The sequence below is a fragment of the Somniosus microcephalus genome, chromosome 2, assembly GCF_052327205.1.
Source record: "Somniosus microcephalus isolate GS21.2 chromosome 2, FLI_Smic_1.0, whole genome shotgun sequence".
Classification (NCBI taxonomy): Eukaryota; Metazoa; Chordata; class Chondrichthyes; order Squaliformes; family Somniosidae; genus Somniosus; species Somniosus microcephalus.
The window spans coordinates 16097013-16117176 of record NC_140988.1 but is presented as its reverse complement, the minus strand read 5'-3'; the positions used below and the strand labels follow the sequence as shown (position 1 = coordinate 16117176).

General features: G+C 46.9%; 1 protein-coding gene across 6 annotated transcripts in view; it reads right to left on the bottom strand.

The window, feature by feature from the left end:
* fam13a (family with sequence similarity 13 member A) overlaps positions 1-20164 on the bottom strand; it is a 255988-nt gene that overhangs the window by 135355 nt on the left and 100469 nt on the right. For all 6 annotated transcript variants that reach the window (XM_086006667.1, XM_086006678.1, XM_086006641.1 and 3 more), the window contains one exon: positions 18097-18195. In XM_086006667.1, coding sequence (XP_085862793.1) covers positions 18097-18195 — 99 coding nt within the window. The remainder of the gene's footprint in view (positions 1-18096; positions 18196-20164) is intronic.

Genomic DNA, 20164 nt, shown 5'->3' with positions numbered 1-20164 from the left:
TTTAGGGAGTTGGTCACACCGCAGGTAAAGGCTGCACAGGCAGGAAAGGAATGGGTGACCACCAGGCAGAGTAGTAGGCGCAGGCAGTTAGTGCAGGGGTCCCCTGTGGTCATCCCCCTCTCAAACAGATATACCAATTTGGATATTGTTGAGGGAGATGGCTTATCGGGGGAAGGCAGCAGCAGACAACTTCCTGGCACCGTGGGTGGTTCTGCTGCACAGGACAGGAGGAAGAAGATCGGGAGAGCTATAGTGCGAGGGGATTCTATTGTAAGGGGAATAGATAGGCGTTTCTGCGGCCGCAAACGAGACTCCAGGATGGTATGTTGCCTCCCTGGTGCAAGGGTCAAGGATGTCTCGGAGCGGCTGCAGGGCATTCTTCAGGGGGTGGGTGAACAGACAGTTGTCGTGGTGCATATAGGTACCAACAATATAGGTAAAAACAAGGATGAGGTCCTAAAAGCTGAATATAGGGAGTTAGGAGGTAAATTAAAAAATAGGACCTCAAAGGTAGTAATCTCAGGATTGCTACCAGTGTCACGTGCTAGTCAGAGTAGAAATAGAAGGATATTTCAGATGAATACATGGCTAGAGGAATGGTGCAAGGGGGAGGGATTCAAATTCCTGGGACATTGGAACCGGTTCTGGGGGAGGTGGGACCAGTACAAACTGGATAGTTTACACCTGGGCAGGACTGGGACCGATGTCCTAGGGGGAGTATTTGCTAGTGCTGTTGGGGAGGGTTTAAACTAAAATGGCAGGGGGTTGGGAACCTGTGCAGGGAAACAGAGGAAAGGGAAGCAAGGATAGAAGCAAAAGACAGGAAGGAGAAAAGCAAAAGCGGCAGTCAGAAAAATCAAGGGTTTAAATCAAACATGGTCACAGTAAATAATAATTCTAAAAGGTCTAAGAGTGTTAAAAAAACAAGCCTGAAGGCTTTGTGTCTTAATGCGAGGAGTATTCGTAATAAGCTGGATGAATTAGCTGCGCAAATAGATGTAAACAGATATGATATAATTGGGATTACAGATACATGGCTCCAGGGTGACCAAGGCTGGGAATTCAACATCCAGGGGTATTCAATATTCAGGAAAGACAGGCAAAAAGGAAAAGGAGGTGGGGTAGCATTGCTAGTTAAAGAGGAGATTAACACAATAGTAAGGAAGGATATTAGCTCTGATGATGTGGAAATCTGTATGGGTAGAGCTGAGAAATACCATGGGGCAGAAAACGTTAGTGGGAGTTGTATACAGACCCCCAAACAGTAATGCTGAGGTTGGGGATGGCATTAAATGGGAAATTAGAGATGCATGCAATAAGGGCACAGCAGTTATCATGGGTGACTTTAATCAGGATTAATTAGCAATCTTGTTGTACGAGGCCCCTTGGGTCAGAGCAATCATAATATGATAGAATTCTTCATTAAGATGGAGAGTGAAGTAGTTGACTCAGAGACTAGGCTCCTGAATTTAAATAAAGGAAACTACGATGGTATGAGGCGCGAGTTGGGTAGGATTGATTGGGGAATGTCACTCAAAGGGTTGACGGTGGATAGGCAATGGCAAACATTCAAAGACCGCATGGATGAACTACAGAATTTGTTCATCCCAGTTTGGCATAAAAATAAAACAAAAAAGGTGACTCAACCGTGGCTAACAAGGGAAATTAGGGATAGCATAAGATCCAAGGAGAGGACATATGAATTTGCCAGAAAAAGCAGTAAACCTGAGGATTGGGAGCAGTTTAGGATTCAACAAAGGAGGACAAAGGGATTAATTAAGAAGGGGAAAATAGAATATGAGAGTAAGCTTGCAAGGAACATAAAAACTGACTGTAAAAGCTTTTATAGATATGTGAAGAGAAAAAGATTGGTGAAGTCAAGCGTAGGTCCCTTGCAGTCAGAATCAGGGGAATTTATAATGGGGAACAAAGAAATGGCAGAGCAATTAAATACATATTTTGGTTCTGCCTTCACAAAGGAGGACACAAATAACCTCCCAGAGATGTCGGGGAACATAGGGTCTGATGAAAGGGAGGAACTGAAAGAAATCAGTATTTGTAGGGAAATGGTGTTAGGGAAATTGACGGGATTGAAGGCCGATAAATCCCCAGGGCCTGATAATCTACATCCTAGGGTACTTAAGGAAGTGGCCCTAGAAATAGTAGATGCATTGCTGATCATCTTCCAACATTCGATGGAATCTGGAACAGTACCTATGGATTGGAGGGTAGCTAATGTTACCCCACTATTCAAAAAAGGTGGTAAAGAGAAAATGGGGAATTACAGACCGGTAAGCCTGACATCAGTAGTGGGGAAAATGCTAGAGTCCATTATAAAAGATGTAAAGCAGAGCAGTTGGAAAACAGTGACAGGGTCAGACAAAGTCAACATGGATTTACAAAAGGTAAATCGTGCTTGACGAATCTACTGGAATTTTTTGAGGATGTAACTGGTAAAATAGATAAGGGAGAACCAGTGGATGTGGTGTATTTGGACTTTCAAAAGGCTTTCGATAAGGTCCTGCATAAGAGATTAGCGTGTAAAGTTAAGGCACTTGGGATTGGGGGCAAGGTATTGACTTGGATAGAGAACTGGTTGGCAGACAGAAAGCAAAGAGTTGGAATAAACGGGTCTTTTTCCGAGTGGCAGGCAGTGACTAGTGGGGTACCGCAGGGATTGGTGCTAGGACCCCAGCTATTCATAATATATATTAATGATCTAGACAAGGGAACTAGATGTAATATCTCCAAGTTTGCAGATGACACAAAGCTGGGTGGGCATGTGTGCTGTGAGGAGGATGCCGAGAAACTCCAGTATGATTTGGTCAGGTTGGGTGATTGGGCAGATGCATGGCAGATGCAGTATAATGTGGATAAATGCGAGGTTATCCACTTTGGTGGCAAAAACAGGAAGGCAGATTATTATCTCAACGGCAATTGATTGGGAGAAGGGGAAGTGCAACGAGACCTGGGTATCCTTGTGCTCCAGTCGCCGAAGGTAAGCATGCAGGTGCAACAGGCGGTTAAGAAGGCAAATGGTATGTTGGCCTTCATAGTGAGAGGATTTGCATACAGGAGCAAGGATGTCTTGCTGCAGTTGTACAGGGCCTTGGTGAGACCACACCTTGAGTATTGTGTGCAGTTTTGGTCACCTTATCTGTGGAAGGATGCTCTTGCCAGGGAACGAGTGCAGCGAAGATTCACCAGACCGATACCTGGGATGGCAGGAATGACCTATGAGGAGAGATTAGGTCGATTGGGCTTATATTCGCTGGAGTTTAGAAGAATGAGAGGGGATCTCATTGAAACTTATAAAATTCTAACAGGGCTAGACAGACTAGATGCAGGAAGGATGTTCCCGATGGCGGGGCAGTCCAGAACCAGGGGTCACAGTCTAAAGATAAGGGGTAAGCCATTTAGGACAGAGATGAGGAGGAATTTCTTCACCCAGAGAGTGGTGAACCTGTGGAATTCTCTACCACAGAAGGCAGTAGAGGCCAATTCATTAAATATATTCAAGAAGGAGTTGGATATATTTCTTAAGGCTAAAGGGATCAAGGGATATGGGGAGAAAGCAGGGACAGGATACTGAATTTGGATGATCAGCCATGATCTCATTAATTGGCGGAGCAGGCTGGAGGAGCCGAATGGCCTACTCCTGCTCCTATCTTCTATGTATCTATGTAATCATACCTTAACGAGGTGCGTAGAACGTATTGAACGGCTGCGGGAGTTTGCCTGAAATCAGTTGAGCTTTTAAATTGGTAAATGCCGGGTTAAGCCATTGAGATAATCGTACCCTAATGCGAAGAGTTTATCGAACACCTGGGTCTGCCCAAAATAGCTGGCGCGCTTGGAACATTGTAAGCGGCGCCTTTGGAACTGACGTCTATGGTGATGGAAAGTGGTTCTTGTAGTGTATGTACCTTTAAGGGGAGAACTACTTTTTACAGCTCCTGTATACTGTAGTACTGGCAGTGACCACACCTGTATATAAACCCTGAGTAGGGATCTGTATAGTTAGTTTTTAGAGAAACCCTCATCCAGTAAACACCTGTTGATTGTTCCCTGCAGTCTCTTGTCTCATTATTGAAGGACACACAACATCAAGATACACGGATCTAACAGTGGCGACGAGACGATTCAAACCTACCTGCAACTCTGCATCACCTCCCAGGGATTCACTCCTGGAGAACAGTGAAAGAAGAAGGCCGAGTCCAGAAGCACGGGCGTCGACCATCCAGCAGAGATTTGAGCATCGCAGGGGAGGCTGTTGAGAGCTGGGCTTGGTTCTCCAGTCACGCTGGTCCAGCTAAACGGGCTGGCAACAGGTACGGCGCAGACCCTTCCCGGACAGCGGCGGCTAGAGCCGACCGACGGCACAGAAAAGGCCGAGCAGCGTCGACGGGAGAAGAGAGAGGGTAGAGTGCACAGGGCGCAGCCGGTGTTCAGGACCGAGCGACGTCGACAGGAGAAGAGAGAGGGTAGAGCGCACAGAGCGCAGCCGGTTTTCAAGGGCCGAGCAGCGGCAAAGAGAGAGGCGCGCAGGAAAACGCGCAGAGCGCAGCCGGTGTTCAAGGGCCGAGCCGCAGCGGAGAAGAAGGGAGAGCGCGGGAGACGCCATTAAGAAGGGAGAGTGTGGGAGACGCCATTTTGAGCCGCAGCGGAGAAGAAGGGAGAGCACGGGAGACGCCATTTTGAGCTGCAGCGGAGAAGAAGGGAGAGCGCGGGAGACGCCATTTTGAGCCAGTCTAACCACACCCAAAAATGCCGAAGAGTGGCAGTATCACAGCGTTCGACAATGAAGTCAAAGATTGGACGACATATGTCGAACGCATTGAAGTATACTGCAAGGCGAATGAAGTGCCAGATGACAAGAAAGCGCTGGTATTGTTGAATTCAATGGGTGCAAAAACGTATGGCTTACTGTGAAACCAAGTAACCCCAGAGAAACCAGCGGAAAAGAATTTTGAAAACATAGTGTCAATCCTACAGGACCACTTAAACCCCACACCGCTGCTGATAACAGAAAGATTTAAGTTTCACAAAAGGAACCAGCATAAAGATGAAAGTAATGCTGAGTATTTAACGGAACTGCGCAAGCTATCGAAACACTGCCAGTTTGGAACGGGACTAGCAGATACTTTAAGGGACAAGTTCGTGTGTGGGCTTCAAAGTGAAGGAACTCAGAAACGGCTTCTATCAGAAAAGGATCTTACGCTGGACAAGGCTTTCAGCATGGCAGTATCACACGAAGCAGCAGCACAGGGCGCGGCAGAGATACAACGGAGACCACAAGAATATGGCACAAATGAAATGTCATACGGAACAGTGAAGTGCTATCGCTGCGGCAGAACAACACACGACCATAAGGATTGCTGGTTCAAGGACCAATTGTGCAGACAGTGTGGAAAAGTAGGACACATAGCAAGAGTCTGCAGGTCAGAAAAGAAAACCAGCAGCAAGATATCTCCACAGGAGAAGTACAAGAAGGTACATAAGGTGACGGAGTAGTTCAGACGAACAGAAAAGGGATACAGACTCCGGAAGCAAGGAGCTGGGTTGTCTGAAACTACATAATGTGATCAAAACAGAGGATCACCAAACTGGTCACGCTCAAGATAGCCGGAGTCCAAGTGAAAATGGAATTGGACACAGGATCAGCCCTAACAGTCATAAACCGAAGGGACTGCAAGTGGCTATTCTCACATATACCCTTGAGAGATACAGAGATCGTCTTGAAGACGTACACGGGGCAAAAAGTCTACCCCAAAGGAAAAATAAGGGTGAACGTTATATATAACGGCAAGGAAACACCAAAAATGGACCTATATGTATTGCCAATGGACCTATATGTATTGCCAGAGGGAGGACCACCACTACTAGGATGTGAATGGATCCGGAAGATACAGCTAGATTGGCATTCCATACAAGCACTGACTGTAGATGCCAAAAAGGATGACGACGTCACACCTGGTCAACTGTCAAAAATGCTAACTGACGCACAAGAAGTGTTCCAGGAGGAACTCGGAACACTAAAAGGCATAACAGCGACGATCAAAATAGAGGAAAATGCAAGCCCAAAGTTTTTTACAGCCAGACCAGTACCTTATGCGATCCGCCCAGCCGTCGAAGCAGAGCTGGAAGGTTTGGAATGTTCAGGAGTACTGTCCAAAGTGGACTGGAGCGAGTGGGCCACACCCATCGTTCCTGTAATGAAGAGGTCATTGAGTAATACGCCTGGGGAACCAAAGAAGGTTCGCATCTGTGGGGACTTTAAGGTGACAGTGAACCCAGTCCTTCACACGGTACAATATCCGCTTCCACGGATTGAAAATATTTTCGTCTCGCTATCTGGAGGGAAACGCTTCACTAAGATTGATCTGGCCCAGGCGTACCTGCAAATGGAGGTAGAAGAAGCCTCGAAACAGTACCTCACGATCAACACTCATAAAGGTCTCTACCAATACAACCGGCTGGTGTTCGGGGTAGCATCAGCTCCGGCTATTTGGCAAAGGGCAATGGATCAAGTCCTGCAAGGGATTCCAGGGACCCAGTGTTATTTGGATGACATCCTGGTCACGGGCGAAAATGACAGTGATCACCTCGCCAACCTGGAGCAGGTGCTCACTAGATTGAAGGAATATGGGCTCCGAGCTAATCGCCACAAATGCGAGTTTTTCCAGAAGCAGATCTCGTATTGTGGCCACGTTATTGATGAAGAGGGGTTACATAAGTCCCCTGAAATGATTGAGGCAGTAGTCAAGGCTCCAGCACTGGAAAATGTGTCACAACTGAGGTTGTTCCTCGGGCTGGTGAACTACTACCATAAGTTCTTGCCAAATTTGTCTACCGTACTAGACCCACTGAACACCCTACTGCAAATGGGGGTACCATGGAAGTGGAATGACGAATGTAAATGAGCTTTCCAGAAGAGCAAATAATTGATCACATCAAAAGAGGTGTTGGCTCATTTCAACCCAGCACTACCAATTCGGTTGGCGTGTGATGCATCACCCTATGGCATTGGAGCGGTGCTGTCGCACAAATTCTCGGACGGCTCAGAGAGGCCAATAGCCTTTGCGTCATGATCACTAACCTCAGCCGAGCGTAACTACGCCCAGATTGACAGGGAGGCCCTCAGCCTAGTGTGGGGAGTGAAAAAGTTCAACCACTATCTGCACAGGCAGAAGTTCACCTTGCTGACTGACCACCAACCACTTGTCTCCATTTTTAATCCAAAGAAGGGCGTTCCGGTGATGACTGCGCAACGGCTACAAAGATGGTCCCTTTTTCTAGGGGCGAACCAATATGAAATTGAGTATAAGGGCACGAAACAGCATGGAAACGCTGATGGGCTATCACGCCTGCCACTGCCTACTGCGGAGGAAGCACCAGCAGTGGGCCCTGTCGAAATATTTCATTCGACTATAATTGAACGTTTGCCTGTAACTAACGCTGATATAGAGAAGGAGACCCGAAATGACCCGACACTGTCTCGGGTATATGACTTGACGGTGAAGGGATGGCCAACACATGGTGACTCACTGTTGCCAGCATTCTCATCCAGAAGAGAACAGCTGTCAGTATGCTAGGGGACCTTGATGTGTGGATCCCGAGTGGTAATTCCACCCAAGTTAAGGGAGCGAGTGCTCAATGAGCTTCACGAAGGCCATCTGGGAGGGGTGAAAATGAAAAGCCTTGCTAGGGCTTATGTGTGGTGGCCGGGGATCGATCAGCAAATCGAGGACCTGACAAAGAGCTGCTCAGGATGCCAGAAGGTCCAAAATGCACCACCACATGCCCCTCTACACCCATGGGAGTGGCCCTCATCTCCATGGCAACGGGTGCATATTGATTTTGCTGGTCCATTCATGGACTCAATGTTTTTAATAGCCGTGGATGCGCACTCGAAATGGCCTGAGGTGATCAAAATGTCCTCCACCACCACGGAGAAAACTATTGCAGTCCTACGGACCATATTTGCCAGGAACGGCTTGCCAGAGCAGATTTGCTCTGATAACGGACCACAGTTTGTGTCTGAGGAGTTTCGAAGATTTATGAAGAGGAATGGGGTAAAGCATTACACATCCGCCCCGTATCATCCAGCCACAAATGGATTGGCTGAGAGGTTCGTACAAACCTTTAAGAAAGCAGTAAGGGCCATGTGTGATGACGACATTCCACTGCAGCATAAGGTGGACAATTTCCTGTTAGCCTACAGAAATGCGACACATGCAGTCACCAACCAGATCCCGGCCATGATGTTCTTTAACCGAAGGTTGAGATCTCGTCTGGATTTGCTCAGACCAAATGTACGAAGCGATGTTGAGAATAAGCAATTCCAGCACATCAATGAGAAGCCGACAAGGAGCTTCAATGTAGGGCAACCAGTCTTGGCCCGCGACTACCGAACAGAGAAATGGCAACCAGGAACGATATGCACACGGCAGGGGCCACTAATGTACACAGTGGATGTTGGGGAGAACATTGTGAGACGCCATGTTGACCAGATCCTAGAGTCACAGGAACGAGTCAACCCCATGTCTCGCCCATACGTACTTGGTGATGAACCCGACATACCGGTAGCATCTACCCCAGAAACAGTAGCATCGGAAGCTGATGAACCAACCGACGACAGGGGGCCAGAATCGCCTCCGCACCAAGAGCAAGACACTCAGGAAAGGCGCTATCCAGAAAGGATCAGGAAGCCTCCCCAAAGACTGAATTTATAAATAGACTATTTTCAGTTAATGTTGCATGTTAAAAGTGCTAATTGTAATTAGTTGATATTTAATTGTTAAATGAATGTTATGGTACTGTTAATCTAAAAGGGGAGGAATTGTAGTGTATGTACCTTTAAGGGGAGAACTACTTTTTACAGCTCCTGTATACTGTAGTACCGGCAGTGACCACACCTGTATATAAACCCTGAGTAGGGATCTGTACAGTTAGTTTTTAGAGTCACCCTCATCCAGTAAACACCTGTTGATTGTTCCCTGCAGTCTCTTGTCTCATTATTGAAGGAAATACAACATCAAGATACACGGATTTAACAGTTCTCACTGATGGCCTGGTATGGGTGGTTGTCCGCCTTTACAGGGTGAGTAACTGGTCCCTGAACCCTTCACCAACAGTGGGTAGTTTTGGAGATGGTAACATTCGTAGGTCTTGCTGTGTGGGTTCATGGCTTTTAATACAACATTAACGGGTGGAATTGCTGGCAAACATTTGGAATTGAATCTGCCCAAAAGCGGGCCATCAAGAAGTATCTCAGCAGCTTCACTTCAGTTCCCTCTAGTCCCTCAACTAAAAATAAGTGTGGGCTGTGCAGGTGGAGGGACGGTCTACCAGAACAGTGACCATGGGGATTCGGCAGATCTATTTCATCAAGCAAGCTTTCAATTTATAAAAAATTATCATTGAGAAAGCAATGTGAAGGATGAAGAGCACAGAGCCATGGAGATGATGCAGCACACTATCAAGGCCGAACGGAACAAATGAAGATGAGGTAAATCAGAAAGTGTTGGTCTGGTAAAGTTTGAAGGTAATTTACTCTTTGGCACAAATAGCTGAATAAATGGCCTCCTTCTGTGCTGTAAGATCCTATGAAATCGTAAATTCATTCTACGATTCACCAGAAATACCAACCTGAGGTAATCTTCAACACATTTACACGCAGCAATCGGAGGATTCCTTACCTCAGCCAAAGCAGTCTAATAAATTTGTTTAACAGAACTTCAAACCTCAAAACCCTTGCAGGCTGTGCCCTGAAGGACAGTACAAGGTTCCCTATACTGAGCCTCAGCATTGTTTCAAGCAGTTTCTCCTCATCGATGTGAGGCCTGTAGGCCTATAATGAAAGGCCTCAGCCTTAGGGCCCCCTTTCATAGGTAGGAATTGCATTTGCTACCTTACAATCCTCTTGGATCTGCCAGAGTCCAGAAAGCTCAGAATCAGTCAGGGGAATCAATCACCACATATGCAACTGACTCATAGCGTCGCAAAATTTCGCCCAGTGTGACTTTAGTTTCCTTTCTTTGTTTCTCTGATGTCTTGATTTGAATTTGAGGAAATATGTAGGACTGGAAGCAGCTATGTGCAATAGAATGCCTTATTGTTCAAGAAATTAGAAGAGACTCACTGCCACGGTAGGTGACAGAAACAATTCATATTGACCACCACACTCTGATCATCTCATATTTACAGTCTATTTAACGGGTCTTTGAAAAGATTGGAGCAGTGATGTCTGTTTTAATGGGGGTCTTGTTTACGTGGTCTGATACCTCTCCTTTATCCTGAAAATGGGTGAATGACTCATGACAGTTCTCGAGGAGGCTACCCTGATAACTCGGAGCCCTACATAGGAACAGGAGTAGGCCATTCAGCCCCTCAAATTGACTGATTAATGGAATGCTCCGCCATTCAATTAAATCACGGCTGATCTGGATCTCAACTCCATTTACCCGCCTTAGCTCATATCCCTCAATACCTTTACCCAACACACATCCATCTATCTCAGTCTTGAAAGCTCCAATTGTCCCAGCAACCACAGTCTTTTGCAGGGGGCGGGGGGTGTGGGAAGAATTCCAGATTTCAACTGACCTTTGTGTAAAAAAGGGCACAATCTTGCCAGCCCTGGGGAGGTGGGTATGGAGGCGGGACTGCCGGGAAAATGGCAGAATTTGGGGGCAGGTGCCCAACCCGCCTCCGTGCCATCTTGCCAGGAGGCGAGTAGCCGACCCACGCCGGGTCCCGTCTCCTTGGAGGCGGGAAGGGGATTAGTGCCACTTAACTGCCTGTTAACAGGTAGTTAACAGGTAGTTAAGAGGATTATCCCCATTTTACCCACACAAGTGCAGGCTTCCCGAAGGCTCCGAACCCCGCCAGGGTCACCGAGGCGAGCAGTGGGTCTGCGGGGGTCAGAGGGGTGCAAAAGTGCGCTGTGAAGGTAAGTGATGGGTGCAAGTGTGGAGAGGTGAGTATGTAAGATAAATGGAAAATGTTAGTAAAAGTTTACTTACCTTTGTTTCTTCCTGCAGGCTTCAAGAGTTGGGTATGCGGAGAGTGACGCACCTCCGCGGCAGAGATGACAGATGGCTGCTGCATTCTCCAATGCAGCAACCGTCTAATTTCTGCTAAATAAAGAGGTCGCTGAGTCTTGAATTCAAGAACTCATCAAACTACAGAGAATATCAGTGTTTGACAGCTTCACAGTGCTGTCAAACAATGACAATTCATCTGTCAAAAAATTTTGACAGATGAAAGGTCATACGTTGACCTTCTCTGTAACCAGCTTTCCCTTAATTGGCCTGCTGAGCCCACTGGGCGGGCTTAACATGGTCAATCAAGGTAAAATAGTGTGGGTTGGCCAGAAGTTGATGGAGGCGGGACTGAAACCCGACAAGTGGGAGTCCCGCCTCCAAAAGCTCCCCATTGGCAAAATCCAGCCCCAAGTGCTTCCTGATTTCACTCCCAACTGGCTTGGCTCTAATTTTAAGATTATGGGCTGGATTTTCCAAGCCCCGAGGAGGCGGGACAGCCCGTAAAATCGGAGAAATTGAGGGCGGGTGGCAAACCCGCCCCCATCCCGCCTCCGTGCCCTTTTGCCAGGAGGCGGGAGGATGTGCAGCTTCGGGTCCCATCTCCTGGAGGCGGGAAAGGCTTTTAATCCTTTTAACTGCCATTTTACCTTCACAGGTGAAGGCTTTCCGACCTTGGAGAACCCCGCCGGGTTGGAGGAGACCTGAAGGAGTTCTGCGGTGGTCGGAGGCACCTGGAAGTAAGGTGTAGAGGTGAGTGATGGGTGCAAGTTTGGAGTGGTAAGTATGCAAGGTGAGTGTTGTGTATGTAACCGTTTACCTTTAAGGGAACTATAGAATGTGACCGTTCACCTTTAAGAACACTACTTCAGGGTGGCACTATTTATTGGCTCATGTATACTGTAATACCGATAGTGACCACACCAGTATATAAGGGTTGTGATACGTTAACTAGGGCAGAAATCGCCCAGACCTCTGAATAGTAAAGACCTGTTTTGTTTGTACTTCTAAAGTCTCTGAAGTTATTTACTGCACAACCTACAGACTTTACAGTGGCGACGAGTCCGATCGTACCCTGCGGCAAGACTAACCAGTAGCAGAGAGCTTCAAAAAGAAAACACGAGGCTCCGTCTACTAAAAGTATAGTACTTACTGGAAGCTGGAAGATTAACAGCAAAGCTGCGGCAGCAACAGGCACAGATTACCCTGCTACCACATCTTGAGCGAGCCAATCAGCCTAAAACAAGGCGGCCGAAGAGACTGTGAGTAGTTAAAACAAATAAATTTTTAAAAAAACGGGGTAGAAGTATTTGGAGGAGAAGGGCAAAGCATTCGGGTCCAACGGCGTCGGGTGACAGCCGGACCGCGGGCAATGTGAGAAGCCGTGCAGCAACCGCTGCCACGAAGCGCTGAGCCTGCGAGTAGGCGCGGGAGTGTCAGAGCCGAGAGCCGCGCGAGCGGGGGAGCCAGAGCCGAGCGGGAGGCGTTGCAAGCCAGCGATCGCATCTCCAGATAAGGGCCGAGAGCCGCGAGAGCGATCGGATCTATAGATAAGGACCACACTCGGGCTGACAGACGGCGTCGGGGGACCGGGTGAAGACCGCCAAGCGCGGGAAAACCGCCATTGAAGTGGGCGGGGAGAACGAGAAGCGCGGGAAAGCCGCCATTTTTCGGGGAAAACCGCTGAAGAAGAAGGAAGAAGCGGGAAACCGCCATCTTGGAAATTATTAAGAATTTCAGAAAAGTAATAAGATTTTTCAGAAAGGCTGGTGTGTTCTCAAGAAGAGAGAAGAAAATTAATAATAAGTAAGTAATACTTGTACTGTTCTCAAAAAGAGAAGAAGATGCCTAAGCGAGGAAATATTAATGACTTTAATGCAGAAATAGAAGACTGGGCCACGTATGTGGAACGCATAGAAATATATTGCGTAGCCAACGAAATTGAGGATGACAACAAGGCAATAACTTTGTTAAATTCGATGGGAGCAAAAACATACGGGCTTTTGAAACATCTAATAGCACCAGTTAAACCAGTGGACCAGACCTTCGAAGAGATCGTAACAGTGTTGAAGGATCACTTGAACCCCACACCGTTGATGCTGGCTGAACGATTTAAATTTTACGCCAGAACCCAGAGGCAAGATGAAAGCAATGCGGAATACTTAGTCGAACTGCGTAAGCTAGCGAAATACTGCCAGTTTGGAGGGAATTTGACAGAGGCGCTGCGGGACAAGTTCGTATGCGGCTTGGCCAAAGAAGGAACGCAGAAGCGACTTCTGGAAGAAAACGACCTCACACTGGACAGGGCTGTCCTCATAGCTTCATCGCACGAAGCCGCAGCGAAAGGGACGGCGGAAATGCAGCTAAAGGCGGCGGCACTCGGGGTGGACCAAATTACAACAAGCACTCCCAAATGCTACCGTTGTGGAAAGACAACGCACGACCAGAATCAGTGCTGGTTTAAGAACCAAGAGTGCAGGAAATGTGGCAAACTGGGTCACATCGCGAAGGTATGCAGGTCCGGAAAGAAGACCAACAAGCAAAGGAAGCCACCACCACAAGGAAAGTACAACAAGGTGCATCAGGTGGCTGAAAAGAGTTCAGACGAACAAAATTCAGACTCAGACCCAAACAGCCAGGAGCTGGATAGTCTGAGAATCCACCATGTGGGTAAAGTAACTGATCTACAGTTGATCTGGGTCACACTAAAAATAGCGGGAGTCCAAGTACGAATGGAGCTGGACACGGGATCAGCTGTATCCGTCATCAACCAAAAGGACTATCACCGGCTATTCTCTCACATACCCTTAAGAAATACCAAATTCGTATTACAGACATACACGGGGCATCATGTATACCCCCTGGGAAAAATACGAGTCAAGGTGAGAGATAGGGGTAAAGAACACCCACGAATGTATCTGTACGTACTGCCTGAGGGAGGACCACCACTTCTGGGACGGGAGTGGATCAAGAAAATAGACATGGAATGGCACTACCGACAAGCAATGACGAGTGAGGACTCGGTGCAGACAAGCAGCTCAGACTCCGAGCCGGAAGACGATAAGTCCAGCTTATGTATGAAAAACAAGATTAACATGAACTCACGGACTAAGGTTGGGAAATCGATGGCGGGCATAAAGACAGAGAATTCTGAGTCTGTTCAAGCTACAGACAGATGCATTACGGAGGAACACCGGGCTAGAACTCAACGTTATGTCAAAGTACAACGACAATTAGAACAGTTGAGTGCCCGTCTCCTACAAGAGATGGAAAAGGTGAAAAAGTTCTGGGACACCGAATGGGAGTCCCTGGAAAGACAACAGAGACAGCTCGCTCAAGCAGAGAGCGACCATAGAGCCATCGTGGCCAAGTACCAATCACATCTCCCTGAGGCTGTTCAGGAACTAGAATATACACAGAACGATCCAAAGGAAGAGGAATCTTCAGGAAGTCAGGATGGTATTCCAGTTCACCTCTACGACTTGTTGCAAGCAGAGTGTAACGAGTTGAAAGAACAGTATGAACAGGCTCGGACTACAATCCTGGAAGGGGTTAACTTGGCAACTTCCGAAAAGCTCGTGTTAGTGAAAGAACATGAATGACTAAAGGTTGACCATAAGCAAGAATTACAAAGTCTGCAGGAAATGTTTGATGAGCTTCAGGCCAAGGCTGACTCATCGTTAGGGATTCAATCCATAGGAAAAAAATTAGTGGTGGAAGACATACCAGAACAGGGAATACAGGATGTCCAAGAACTCGTTAAATTATTAAAGGAAACACAAAATAAATATGAAGCGGCAATGGCCGAGGTCCAACGACTTGAAGAACAGATGCAACTGGAAATCTTTTCAGTGGAAGAAAAGGGAACTGTAAGAAACACAGAGACCGTAAGAATGGGCCATGAACATGAGCTTAAATCGTCAGAGGAGAAGGGTTTGGAGCTCTCAAAAGTTATTGAAATAGCCGAGGTTGCAACACAGACTGAGAAGATGGCAGCAGAGCAACACTTAGATACCAAAAGTACGCTGACTCATGTCAAGGGTAAACAACTTGCTGAAAGCCCAGAAAAAGTTAGAGGAAGCGGAACACGTGAAGAAGTCTCTTCAGGAAAGATGTCTGGATTTGGAACAAAAGCTGGCTGACGTCCAGCTGGGTAGGGAGGACATAGAAGACCCTCTCGCTGGCCTAGCTCAGGACGACTCCGAATATTACTATGTCCTGTCCTGCCCAACTTGTAACTTCGACTCCCACCATACAGAAATCATGGAGGAGCACCGAAAGTCTACGGAACATCGGGAGAAGGTGGCTCTACTACGGAAAAAGGAGGAAGAGAAGGAGGAACTGCGCATGCAGCTGGCAGCTGACAGTGGAGCCCAGAGAGTCTCCAAGAAGCAGAAAAGGAAAAGTCGAAACAGAAGATGACCCATCTGAACCATGATTACCTCTACCAGATCACACACGTGGTCCCTCCAAACGGAGCCAATTCAGTTCGGAAGTTCAAACTGTTAAACCCATGGAAGGACTATTGAATGAGTCACTCCAGCAATGTGAACCGACTACACCACAGAGACTGAATCTATGAACTGTTTTCCACAGAGACTGAATCTGTGATCTGTTTTGACATGAAGTTATATATGTTATTATGTTATGTTAAACATGAAGTTATATGACGTTGACTCCATCGAGAGTATATCTGTAAATTGTTATATGACGTTGACTCCATCGAGAGTATATCTGCAACCTGTTTATATAAAATTGAAGATTGTATGTTTAACGGGATTCTGTAAGTAATAAGCTAGGAAGGGAGGAGTGTTGTGTATGTAACCGTTTACCTTTAAGGGAACTATAGAATGTGACCGTTCGCCTTTAAGAGCACTACTTCAGGGTGGCACTATTTATTGGCTCATGTATACTGTAATACCGATAGTGACCACACCAGTATATAAGGGTTGTGATACGTTAACTAGGGCAGAAATCGCCCAGACCTCTGAATAGTAAAGACCTGTTTTGTTTGTACTTCTAAAGTCTCTGAAGTTATTTACTGCACAACCTACAGACTTTACAGTGAGTGATTAGTTTAAAAAAGTGTTCACTTACCTTTTTTCCTTCTAAAGCCTTTAGCCGTGCTGGATCGGGAGAGCGGACATCCATCTTGTCAATTTCAGGTAATGGCTGATGGACCCTCCGATCCATCAGACATCTTAAATTTAATCATTTTCAATGTTTGATGAGTCCTCACCACAGCGACTTATCAAACTGAAGAGATTGTCAGTGTTTGACAGCTTCACAGAGCTGTCAAACGCTGTCATTTCTTCTTTCAAGAAGTCTTGACATCACGTCTGACGTTGATGTGATCTGTCAGTGACTTCTTCCCTAATTGGCCTGCTGAGCCCGCCGGGCGGGCTTAACAAACTCAATCGGGGGAAAATCCCTCTGGTTGGTCAGGCGAGGATGGAGGCGGGACATTGACACGACAAGCAGCAGTCCCGCCTCCATCCTCGCCTCCATTCCCAAAATCCAGCCCAATGTCTTCTCGGTCTTGGTTACCCCAGCACAATCAGATCACCCCTCAATCGTCTAAACTCAAGGGAATACAAGCCAAGTTTATGCAACCTGTCCCCATAATTTAACCCTCTCAGCCCCGGTATCATTCTAAAGAATCTGTGCTGCCCCCCCTCCATTATCTCCTTTGATCGATAGGTTAGTTTATTTGTGCAGGATACCATTGATCTTTCATTTATCAGCTTAAAACATGACCCTGTGTAATTATGTGGGTGGCAAACACCTTTGTAGTGAGCCGAGGACCATGAAACATTGAGCTTTGCCTTCCTGCAATCAGGTTCACCTCCCAATGAATGAGTCTACTGCACCGAGCCATTGTGATAAATATGGGCCTGTCGTCACACTTTGAGAAGTTGTGTGATCATATAATCATAGGATGGTTACAGCACAGAGGGAAGCCATTCGGCCCGTTGAGCCCAGGCCGGCTCTCTGCAAGAGCACTTCAGCCAGTCCCACTCCCCCGCCCTTTCTCCGTAGCCCTGTAATTTTTTTTCCTTCAGGTACTTATCCAATTCCCTTTTGAAAGCCACGATTGAACCTGCCTCCACCTCAGGCAGTGCATTCCAGATCCTAACCACTCGCTGCATACAAAAGTTTTTCCTAATGCCGCCTTTGGTTCTTCTGCCAAGCACCTTAAATCTGTGTCCTCTGGTTCTTGACCCTTCCGCCAATGGGAACAGTTTCACTCTATCTACTCTGTCTAGACCCCTCATGATTTTGATGATGGAAGACTGGCATCACAGACTGAGCTCAGCTTCAGTGCCAAAGAGTGGGCCTGGGCACGATGGGTCGAATGGCCTCCTTCTGTGCTGTATCATTCTATGATTCTAAGAGCTGTGATTAGATGGCGACTGGTTGGGAGGTCACCGGGAAGTTAAAGCTGATCAGTGTGGACTACAGTGGGCCTTTGCACGAGGTGGCATTAGCGAAAAGAGGTACGAGAGCTTTGTAGGCTGAAACTACACAATAACCCTGATAAAACTTGGCCTAAGGTCCAGACCAGAAGAAGTGCGAGAAAAATCGTTCTACCACTCAGGCCCTCAAATGATCTTTGCCCGTGGGAGGTAACAGCAATATCCTATTTGTAAAAAGAGGGTGAAAGACTGAATAACAATCTTTAAGATTCTCAATCTCCCAAAATAAATATTAAAATAGTCAAAAATACCTAAGTGAGGTGGAATCCAGGGTCTATGCTAATGATTCCTAGACTATAGCCCATTAAGCAGAAGCCAGGCGTTTCTCCACGAGGGAAGTAGGAGGCGAAGGAAAATCCAGAGGACACTCATCGCCGGGCCACTCTCGCATGCCAATTTATAGCAATGGGAATGGTGGACGTTTGGGAGAACATCTTCCAGCTGTCACTGGCTGCAGCAGTCGGGAAAGGATGGGAAAAATGAGCTGAAAAACAGGGATTCACTCCCGGGCAGAACATAAGACAGAACAAGAAAAAAAGCCGCAAACACGAGATTGTTCAGTACGTGACGATGCTAACCTTCTTTCTCTTTGGCAGCGGTCTCGTTGCCTCGGCGGCTAAAGCACTTGGCGGCACTGGACAGGGTCGGGCTGTGAAGGACACGTCACCACAGGCTTCCTGCGGAAAATAGATCCAACAGAGAACAAACATAATGAATTCAAAATATTCCGAGAGCACCAGTAGAAAAACCTTGCACTCACGAATGACATGAAATAAATTACATTGAGCTCGCAACACCACCAGACTTATGTGGAGGCCAAGGAAAAGCACGTGGTGTAGTCGAAACCTAGCAAGATCAGGTTGATTAAGATCGTAAAATTCATGTTCACAATAAAAAACGTTGAACGTATGCGCTACCTTAAAGTTATAGCATTTATATGAGGGAAGGGGGTGGCTGGGTGGGGGAGGGGAGGGCAAATGGTTCAAATCCCAACCTTTCACCTTTTTTAACCTACTACATATTTCTATTCGGCCCTAAGGCAGTGGGCAGGGCATCAGTCGCGGCTCACGACTGTAAATCTTTAAGAGTGCAACGATTCAACCTTCTGCGTAGCCGAATGCATAAAAGAAAAATATTTTATTGGCAATCAAAATGTCATGTCTTATCGCACCACATTGCTGGCTCCTCTTCAAGCTGTTTACCACACATGGCCATTAGGAACCAATCTGAGATACTTTTCCACTTAAGTGTTTTTGGTGTCCTTTCAATTGGTCCTTTTGAGCAGGTTTTTCTAAGTTTGTTATGACAACTTATTGGAAGCCTGCCGGCTGTAATATCTCCTAAGTAGCAGACTAAGGAAAAAAATGAAGAGGCCAAGCCATAATCTGACTAAATTTATAAGTGTGACAATCTACCGGAGAAAGTCTCAAGCGTTAAATTTATCTGATATTCAATTCAGCAGCGACTCCCAAACCTGTGACCTCCACCACCTAGAAGGACAAGGACAGCAGGTGGATGGGAACACCACCACCTCCAAGCCACACACCAGCCCGACTTGGATGGATATCGGCCGTTCCTTCATCGTCGCTGGGTCAAAATCCTGGAACTCCCTCCCTAACAGCGCTGTGGGAGTACCTTCACCACACAGACTGCAGCGGTTCAAGAAGGCGGCTCACCACCACCTTCTCAAGGGGCAATTAGGGATGGGCAATAAATGCCGGCCTTGCCAGCGACGTCCAAATCCCAAGAACGAATTAAAAAAAGCTAAGGGAGTAGTACAGATACGGGCTGGGCTGCAATGCTCTGCCTTCAAGTTATAGAATCATAGAATAGTACAGCACCGAAAGAGGCCATTCGGCCCATCGAGTTTGGGCCGGCTCTTTCGACAAGCAATCCAGTTAGTCCCGCTCCCCCGCTCTTTCCCCACATCCCTGCAATTTTTTCTCTCCCTCAAGTATTTATCCAATTCCCTTTTGAAGGCTACTATTGAATCTGTATCCACCACCCGATCAGGCACAGCATTCCAAGTCCTAACCACTCGTTGTGTAAAATAAGTTTTCCCCTCCTTTTGCCTCTGGTTCTTTTGCCAATCACCTTAAATCTGTGCCCCTCTCATTATCGACCATGTCATAAGTCTTCACCATATTCTCTTGTGATCAAATCTACAATATTTTGGCAGCAACAGCTAAAGTTAGATTTGAAAGATTTCCATGATTGAGCAACCTCAAGGAAGGCCTGTGGTTGGGGCAATGTTGAAGGAACTTCACGATTTCTGTTATCTTGTCATATCTGCTTCGCAAGTAGACAATGTTGAGATTGGGTTCAAAATGAGAGACAAGCCTTCCCCTCTCCAGCCATACACGGAGCAGTAAATGTCCCCATTGCCCGCAAACATGTCAATGACCATGTCCGTCCTCTGCCCCAAAGACTTTAACGTGTTGTTAATCGCACATTCATAAAGTGCCACGACCTAGATGTTAGAGACTTTGGGGGAAAGATTCGGTAAATTAGCACCCCATACTGCGATATTGTCTTTAGTGCTCTAAGGATGAAGTGGAGCGCTAAATCAAGCGCTACCATTTCACTTAGGGCGCTAACAGGCCGGTAGCGCCATGCCACTAATGGGCCTCGGAGGCACCTTCCCTG